Source organism: Mus pahari, chromosome 17 (genome assembly GCF_900095145.1).
Source record: "Mus pahari chromosome 17, PAHARI_EIJ_v1.1, whole genome shotgun sequence".
NCBI classification, from domain to species: domain Eukaryota; kingdom Metazoa; phylum Chordata; class Mammalia; order Rodentia; family Muridae; genus Mus; species Mus pahari.
Window position 1 is genome coordinate 42,231,938 of NC_034606.1, and position 10,208 is coordinate 42,242,145.

Here is a 10,208-nt window from a genome sequence, read left to right on the forward strand (position 1 = left end):
CCCCCCCCCCCGAGTGCTGGGATTCAAGACCTAAGCAGAACACTTCTTTCATGCAGCCTGATGTCTTTGATAAGACAACCACATCTTAACCACCTCTATAAATGGGGATAAGAAGAACTAGCAAACGTGTAGCTATCTCACAGTGGTGGGGCTGACTTTTTCTAGCATCAAGACTAAGCTTTTCTTAACAATGGTCTTTCACTGATAACAATCTGTTTAATTATTTCTCACAGGCCCAAAAGCTAAGCTGCATGGGTTTTAAAAAAGAAATATCTAAATTAGGGGCCAGTTAACTATGGTCTTATGGGCCATATCAGCTTGTCATTGCTCTGTCTCTGTCTCTCTCTCCTTCCTCTTCCCTCCCTTCCCCTTTTCCAGGTGTTCTTGTGTACATACGAATATCTATATGTATAGAGACCCAAGGGTTACCTTGCTTTTTAAGACAGTCTCTCACTGGGACCTAGGGTTTGCCAATTAAGTTAGGCGGGCTGTCCAACAAAGCCCAGGGATCTCTCTGTCCCTGCTCCCTGGTGGTAAGATCTAAGAAAGTCTACCCTGTCCAGCTTTTTCCATGTCTGTGGGAGATCAAACTAGGGTCCCTGTGATTGTGCACCAAGTATTTTATCAGCTGAGCCAGCTCCCTTACCCCAGTCTTGTATTCTTTTTAAGGTATGAAAACAAAAATCAAAAGCTGTGAAATGGGGCTGGAGATTGCTCAGTGATTAAGAGGGCTGACTGCTCTTCTAGAGGTCCTGAGTTCAAATCCCAGCAACCACATGGTGGATCACAACCATCTGTAATGGGACCCAATGCCCTTTTTTAGTATGTCTGAAGACAGTGACAGCATACTCGCATACATACATACATACATACATACATACATACATACATACATGTGTGTATATATACATATATATATATACATATACATACATACATATATACACATATATATGCACACATATACATATATATAGCAGGTGAAACTTTTGTTTAAAAATTTTAATTTCTCGGTCCACCAATGAAATGTTATCAGAGATGAATTTTCTGTTTCTGTCTCCTTTCCTCAGAATTAACAGAGTGGATGGCCCACAGAGCCCACTTGCCTAGCCTAATACCTGACATAAACAGAGCCACTGCGATACTGTTTCGGGGGCCTTCATTTTCATAGGAAGTTCACTATCCATGTGAGGCCTCTACCTCTGCAGTTGCTTGCCCAGCACCTCAGGGCACCGAGCGTGCCTGACCTGTCCTGTCTCCAGAGGCACTGTGGAGTTCCTAATGCGCTTACAGTTAATATTTTTCAGCATTCCTTTGTACAAATAAGGAACAAAACCTCAGAGAGGTAAAACACCAGGCCCAAACTGGAATTTGGATCTGACACCCAAGCCCTACAATCATTCTCCAGTGGTTTTCAAACTGTTCATCAGCTTCGGGGCCTCCCAAGTGAAAGAAACCAAGAGGCGGCCTCAGCTCCCCCATGTTTCCACCAGAACTGCTCACCACTTACCTACTTGTACAAACTATGTCTCTGTAGTTCATGTTATGTTGTGAGCTATAAAATTACTTCAGACTTGCATTCCCCTCTCCCTTCTAGAGCATGACATTTAGATCCCACCCATTAGCAATGTTACCAAAAACTTTTGAACAATATCCACATATAAGTTACTAATCTTAACTACTAGATTTTACTAATGCAAACTCAAGAGTTTCATTAACACTGAGCATTTAGGCCACCGCAGGGGCTACACTCTCTTTCTGTCCTCCAAGAACTGCCACAAGGAACACCATGTCACCTTAAAGCTATAAAGCTTTGCCTGACCAACAGTACAATCCACTAACATCTGGGACTCCTGGGCTGCAAAGATCCATGACATAGTGTCAAGCAAGCTGCCATCTCCCAAGAACTTTAGTCAGGCTTCTGTTCTAATCCCTCGCTGTGAGGTTTCTGTATGTCAATACCTGTCTACTGAGTATATTCTGTAGCATTCCAGCCACTTCAGTTTGCTTCCCTTTAAGCACTGTAAGCCTCAAAAAAAAATTCTTTGTGTGGCAATAAACTATAAGACTCACCAAATCATACTTGATTGCTTTCTTATTGCATCTGAAGAGAAATTATTTTACAAAGTGTCAAGCCTGTAAGTCTGGAGTCCAGTACATCTCACCAAACAGAACCAGTTATGACACGACCTACAGTTTCTTATCAAACTCTCACAACACTGAAAATCTTAATTTCCTCATGTGCCAGTAAAGATTAAAATTCTGTCCCCTTGCATATAGACTTCTTGGGGGGTCTCACTGAGATCAAAGAGAATCAATATGAAGATAATAGGGAGAAACAGGGCAAGATATAATCTCTCAGTGAAGGGGAAGTTAATGACTATAGAAAAATCAAATGTAAAACAAAATTCTTTTTAGATTTATTTTGTTTCTAATTTGTGTTTGTTGTGTGTATATTAGCACATTCACACACACACACACACACACACACACACACACACACAACTGTTTATGCTCACATTGGGTGCAGAGGCCTATAGAAGCCAGATTAATGTTCTGGACAGTTAGAGGCAGCTGTAAACACCTATTTGATATACAGAGGAACAGTGGGACTGGGAAGCAAATTCCAGTGCTCTGGAAAATCAGTGTGTACTTTCAACCACTGAGACAACTCTTCAGCTCAAAAGGTTTCTTTAATCAAAATGAAAGTAAAGAAATACAAAATACGACTAGTTGAAAATTCCTAAAGTTTGAAAGCTGGCACATTTAGATTTAGAATTCAGATTCTCTAACTCAGAGAAACAGAGCTCCAGGGCCTGATGTAACCTCCCCTATTTATCTATGTCACTTACTGTCTCCTACAGGTCCTCGCACCATTGTGCTCTCCTTACACCGTTCCTCACTGGCCACCTGCTTTCTTGAGGTCAGAGCACACCTACTAAAACTATTGGGGGTGGGGCAATCATAAAACAACAGAATCACAAAATCCTTAGGCAGTCTATGACCCACATGATGCCAGGAAGCTTGTGAGAGCACTGGCTGTGGGTACAATGAAGAACAAGGGGCAATCCTAATGGGAGACACACAGGGGACGTTCTACTAATTCAATAAAGTCATTTATTGGGTGTTTTAAGAGCCTTCAAAGGCTAGATAAAATGACAGATTTACATTTAATACCCACTTGACCAAAGTCATTAAACTTGTAAGAGGTACTCTCTCACAGAAGATCAGATATCTTGCTTCTTGAGTATTAATTTTTCATAAAGTTCTGGCAAGGCAGAGGCGATGAAATCTGGCAGTCCAACCAAAGCTGTTCGGTTCCCCTCTTTGTTCAAATATATCAGGTTCTTATCACAGGACTGTATGGGTCATAGCCTTTTAATCATCATTCAATGGTAGTGATAAAGTATGAACAGAAGTGGAAAGCACGTCCTTTGGAGGACAGTAGACACCAAGAATCTATTCCTACAAAAACCTATCAGCAAGACTTCGTGGTGGAGGCAGCAACTAACGTCAGACTTAAGGATGGGCTGAATGCAAACATGGAGGGACAAAGCACCCGAAGGGAAGGCCCTGGAATTGAAACCCATTCCCTTACCTGGCCCTACAGTAAAGCTGGAATACAGAGAACCTTACATGAGGGAGAGGAAAAGAGGTTGGGGGCAGCACCAGAGTGCTCAGCAGAGACATGCTAAGCAGTGTAGTGAGACTCCAGTGAGGTCAGAGCTGTGCTTTAGCACAAATGCTAATTAGAGAACTTGCTGCAATACAATTCTAGTGGCCCAAAAATTTGAAAACTAAAACATTGTTGATGAAAGCATTACTATACAGTGATTCTAGGTACGAGTCACAGACAATAGATTAGGTACATCACACAAGTCCAGCAACAGGAAATAGCCAGAAGAGAGTTTCAGTCAGAAAGCCTATCACAGTATTTGTCTTTTAGTCCACAACTAAAAGAGAAGTTGAGCAAATATTGGAAGTAACAGAGATGTCCTAAAACTGGAGGATGGTGATGGGGGTCATTACTCCATAATTTACATAGTCACTGAATGGAACATTATATTGGATAAACTTTATAGTGTGGAAGCTATACTTCAATAAAGCTTAAAAAAAATTGTCACATGTGCATTTAAGTAGATTCATATTCTACATGTGTGTGTATGTGTGTAGATAGATAGATATTAGCTCATGGGAGAAATAGTATGTAAGAAAGGAAATGTAGTCATATTACTTTACCACTTGACTATAAAAATATTTGCAGTGTTAATGATGCATGATACAAGCTATAAAGCAATGATAAATAGTGACTTAAGAAATAATGAATTTATTAGATGAAAGAAGGTATGCTTATAAAATGTAAATTCCTATCTTCAGCAGCAGAAAGCCAGAGGATATGTACAATGGATAAATAAGAAACAGCAGAATGCAAATTCTGTAGATCCATGAAAACAACAGAAAACCCAGCTTGTGAACACATGAAGACTGAGAAACCTAAGGGCAAAAGCCAAGGCGAAGCAACTCACTTAGCTGAAAACTGTTGCATGTACCTCCCTTGCTCCACTAGAGGGTGCAAGGATGCCACCACACTTAGGGGTGGGGGAGGGGGATGGTGGACTGTAAGGAACAGAATAAATATTTAACTTAGGAACCCATCATTTTAATGTAGCCTCTAGCTGGGGTCAGGGATAGCTGGGGACTGGATGCACAGGTGGGGGCAGTGATTGCTTAAAGACATGAGCATCCTCATATGCGTTTGTTTGTAATTATGATGAGGTGTAAACCCGAGCCTCATGAATGCTAAGCAGCCTTTCCATTCCCAGTCCTAAGGTTGAATTTTAAAGAACAACAATGGTTGGAATAATGTTTTCCCAGAATCACAGATTATAATCCATTAGCAAGTCCAGGAAATAATTTCCACCAATCAATTGTTGACCACAACCAACAATTCTTTAATAGAATAGAATAAAATGGGAAAATGTACAATGCTTAAAACATAGCAGTGCTGTGTAATAAAACTAACCCAGAGAGAGAGAGAGAGAGAGAGAGAGAGAGAGAGAGAGAGAGAGAGAGAGAGAGAGAGAGATGTGCATACATGCACACACTGTCTTAGAAACTGAAAGGCACCCTTTACACCGAGCTGTGTGTCCATCTTTAAGCCTGGAGGCACTAAGCTGTGTAACTGAACCCTTGCCCCATCCTCCACCCACAATATCTACCCACCAGACACAGAGCAGCCAGCTTTGCACAAGGACAAATGACTACAAGAGATGTGTTTGCTTTTGTCCTTACTTCCCAGTCAAAATAACCAAAGTTCCAAAAAGTTCCTGGCAAAGCCTGATCTGGGGGCTGGCGAGGTAGCTGGGTGATGAGGGCACTGCTGCTCTCAGAGGTTCTAGGTTGAGTTCCCAGCACCCACACGGGGACTCACAACCATCTACAACTACAACTCCAGGGGACCCTATTCCTTCTTCTGACTTCAAAGATATCAGACACATACACAATGCTCATTTATACATATAGGGAAAACACTAAAAATAAATAAACCAATAAATAAATCTAAAAAACTTTCCGGCTAGTGAATATAAAGCTCATCACTTCTGCCCACCCTCAGTTGTTAACCAACTTGTACATACCAACTGATGTTTATCAGCTCTGAAAATTTCACTCATTTCTGTGAATCACTAAAACATACCCACACACTCAAAGGAACTTTAAAAACAGAAAAAGTCATTCTTCAATCAAATCAAGAGCCTGATGATATAACAATAATTTTCCTCTAATTTTAAAATAAAGAAATAAACTATAGGCTACCAGCCCTTTAAAGCAAGAAAAGAAGAAAACCTGACAGAAACAGAACTTTAGGACATGAGCGCTTTGGTCTTCTTTTTATAAAATAGGAACAAGCCTGATTTGGGTGAGCCACTCTAAAACTCAAGTAAGACACAAAGCTATAAACCTAAGCCACAACACACTCTACAAACATTTGGTTTTGTAATTTACTGATAATCCTATTTCTACAAAGACTTCAACACCTAACCCTAAGACAGTCTGTTCTCCGTTCCAATGCTCACTGTTAACACCTCATTCACAAACAGCGGAAGTGTGAGACACCGAGATGTGCCTGACTTAAAGCTCTAAAGGACTGAGAGGAGGCACTGCAGTATTAGCCTACCACACTTAGTTTACAAATATCCCTCGGAACTGAGCGTGTCAGACAGGCTACTCTGTTCACCTATGTGTATCTGCTGGCCCTGGGGTAACATCTCAGCTACAGTAGCAACTGTGTGCAGTGTGCTTTCCTCAGATCATTTGCTGACCATGCTTCCAGACCTTCTGCCAATAAACCCAGTCACACTTGTGCATTTCTCCCCCAAGCCCTTCTCACAGCCCTGGGCTGTGTGTGACCTGGCCACACAAGCTTAAGTTCTTACAGTAGAACTAGCTACTATAGAAATTGATGAAATCAAGGTTAGAGTTTCCTTGCAAACAGTTCACATTTGAATGTTTTGAGAACATTTAAGACATGAGAAATCTTTGCTCAGTCGGATTAGATGCAGGCAAAACAAATGTAAAGAACTACTGAGAGAGAACAAGAACAGACCTCCATGGGGCTACTAGGAATACCATTAATGTCTTAAAGCACACACACACTGCCGAGTCTGGCAACATACCTGTGACCCCAGCACTTTGCAGGCTAAGGCAGAAAGATCCCAAATTGGAAGTGAATTTGGAACATACAGGGAAGCTATCTCAAAAGATAAACAAAAATTAACAGACACCGGACATTCTGTGAATCTAGTTTATGAAACAACCTAGTAGCATTTCTACTAGTAGATCTGTATGCAATTTTAAACAAAAGTTTAAAATTACTTTGCTACTTCAACCATTTTCGGTGGCCTGTTAGTGTGTATCATTTAATCACAGCTAAATGAGCCTTTATCTAATGCCAACCAGTTGGTCCAGGCTGTATCAACATAATTGTCAGCAAACCTTTCCACTCTCAGAAATGTCCCAACTTGAACAACAGATTAATATAATCCCCTTAATAATAGTAAACGTATAAAGTTGTGGTACTCGGAGGTGACAAAGGACCAGTCTTAGGATTCCTGCTGTGTTTCAAGGTTTCCTCTGAGAGTCAATTCCAAATCACTTGAAAATAAAAAGTAAGTCCAGTATTAAGAACTAGGAGGCCTGCTGGGTGGTGGTGGCACACACCTTTAATCCCAGCACTCAGGAAGCAGAGATAGGTGACCTCTGAGTACAAGCACAGCCTGGTCTACACAGTGAGTTCCAAGCTAGCTAAGGCTACACAGTGAAATCATGTCTCAAAATGCTCCCCCTCAAACAAAAATAAAGCAAAACAAACAAACAAAAGAACTAGGAGGTACCAAGAAAATCAGGTTAAAAATTCATAGCCTAGAGATGAAAGCATCAGAGTGGATACACTGCGAGATGGAAGCACACTGCTAAGGGATTGTTTCTCCTGTAAGACCCATACTTTAAATAACATGAATAGAATACCTTCAGGATTAAGAAATGTACTTAATTCACAATATCTAAAAGCAAATTCATTGGTAAAACAAATTAGACTACCTTCAAAAATGTAATTTCAGAAGTTCTTTCAGAGCATACTAATAGAATTAGAAGCATAGACACATACCTGGCCATCCCTTGCTGGGAATCCATGATAACCCGGGGTCAGTGGCTCGTTCTAAGACAAAATAATAATAATAATAATAAAACTTTAAAAGAAAATCAAAATCATTCAAACTAATCAAATATGAATTTTGTCTCAAGTTTCCAGAATTTGCCATTTTGAGAACCTACTTTCCTATTATAAGCTCTCTCCAGCTAAATACTACATATGCCATAAACACAAACACACTACAGACAAACCCTACTTTCTTTCTCTTTATGCAGGTAAACGGTTCCCTTCTCTGTGTACCTCAAGCTGAGCACTACAGAGACACGGAAGAAGAAGTCCTAACTTTGTCCCCCCTGGAGTTTGAGCAGACCCAGATGCTGATGACATAGAACAGGGTTCCACACATTTCCATGTGTTTCACCCTGTTGAGAAATGCTTTCAACCTGGAAATTGTCAGTTCCTTTATCAGTTCTGTTAGCCCAGATGCAGTTCCGCTTCTGTTCAGGGTTCCCTTACCACTCAATCACCAACTGCGTCAGGGACTCCTTGAAAGCATACACGTTAGTGTTACTTACATTGCTTGCACTGTTCACTTTCCACGTTATCTATTCATTTCTTCCTTTTAGAATTCACATTTAGTGTGTCTCACTTTCATACCAGAGAGTTAAATCAAGATCCCTGAGGGCAGAGGTGCTGGCCAACAGAAGCTATCCCACTAACTCAGTAGCACAACACACACATCATGAGCACCCACCTTGGCTGACTGGACCCACTTGATCATCCAAGCAATAGATATTGAGTACTAAAATTCCAAATTAACATTAAATGGCTAAAGACAGGAGAAAGGTAAGCAAACGATGTCCCCACCTCCCAGGAAACTTTAGGACATAGTGCACACACAAAGGACAAACAGCACATAATTTCTTTGTAATTTCTAAGAATTCAATGTAGTTACTTAAATAGCCTAATTCTCTTCTGGGCACTTGGATTTTCATTCATACTAAAGAAAAGGGGAATTTTCACTGATGGGGCTTCATGGAAAAAGAATAAAATTTCTACTTAATGGCAGCCACATCAAAGATATAATTACATTCAAAAACTTGGTTATGTATTCACAGAGTCAAAGTTTATACTCCCTTCAAAACAATGAGAAGTAGAGTCAATTTAAACTTATACAGGACCATTGTCTATTGTCCATTATACCCCATTCCCTCCCAAGATCTAGCACACTGACTAACACATGGTAGGCACCTAAAAGAATATTTAAGCAAGGGGCTAGAGAGATGGTTCAGCAGTTAAGAGCATTGACTGCTCTTCCAGAGGTTCTGAGTTCAATTCCCAGCAACCACATGGTAGCTCACAACCATTAGTAATAGAATCCAATACCCTCTCTGGTGTGTCTGAAGATAGCTACAATGTATTCATATATATAAAATAAATAAATAAATCTTTTTAAAAAAAGAATATTTAAGCAAATGAATGGAATTGATCTTACATAAGCTAGCGATTCTAAGTTATTTTCTGTACCTATAATTCTTTGGACACTTAAATATTTATAGTCTCCTCAACAACAACAACAAAAATACCCTCTAGTCAGTATTAGAGATAACTGCCTCAAAAGTTTATGGATATCTAAAACAAAAATCCTGGTAAAAGCTGAAGAATGAAATTTCCAAGTGAGTGCCACTAGCCTAAGGTCAGGCATGTCTGCTTCTATATAAGGATGAATTATCCTTCTTCCACATCCATTTCTCTGTGTATGTGTGCTGCTGGGAAGTAACCCAGGGCCTTACATGTATTAGGCAAGCATTCTACCACTGATCTACATCCAGCCCATTTACATTTATTTAAATAAAACCTCTGGATTCCAAGAGAGAGTGGGGCAAGAACTAGACATGTGGGTCAATAAAGTATAGCTAAAGGGTGTGTGTGTGTGTGTGTGTGTATAAAAGCCTCACAATTATAACTAAATAATGTTTTTGAAGGATGCTAAGAAAGTCAAGGGCAGAAAGAATAGTCATTTTAAGAAATGCTGATGAGACAATTGGATATCCACATGTAGAAAGAGTTAAAGGCCTGTGCCATATACTAATTTAATGCCAGCCAAAATGACCTAAAACTATAAAACTTATGAAGGAAACCTTCAGTAAATCTGGGCAAGCAGTAGTTTCTTCACGGGGACACCAGAAGCATAGGGGACAAGAAAGGAGGTCAAACCGTACAACTTTTGTCCTTCAGCATCCCCCAGAAACAAAGGTAATCTACACAAGGAAGAACACTCTGGAAATCACATTTGATAAAGGAACAGTGTTCAAAGTATATAAAGCACTATTACAACTCAGCAATGGGTGGGGGTCTGGGGACCTTTAAAATGAAATAAGAGTTTGAAACTCTCCAAAAGATATGGAAGATGGCAGGTGAGAGAAGTGCCTGCACAGTGTCATTAGCCACTGGTACAACCCTGTCTTAGTCAGGGTTTCTATTCCTGCACAAACATCATGACCAAGAAGCAAGTTGGGGAGGAAAGGGTTTATTTGGCTTACATTTCCATACTGCTGTT

General features: G+C 40.2%; 1 protein-coding gene across 23 annotated transcripts in view; it reads right to left on the minus strand.

The window, feature by feature from the left end:
* The window catches only part of Rbfox2 (RNA binding fox-1 homolog 2), a 227,308-nt gene that overhangs the window by 143,995 nt on the left and 73,105 nt on the right, over window positions 1–10,208 (minus strand). For 21 of the 23 annotated variants that reach the window (XM_021216971.2, XM_021216970.2, XM_029547844.1 and 18 more), the window contains one exon: window positions 7,664–7,714. The exons of the other annotated variants lie outside the window; for them this stretch is intronic. In XM_021216971.2, the coding sequence (XP_021072630.1) occupies window positions 7,664–7,714 (51 nt within the window). The remainder of the gene's footprint in view (window positions 1–7,663; window positions 7,715–10,208) is intronic. 23 annotated transcript variants of the gene reach the window in all.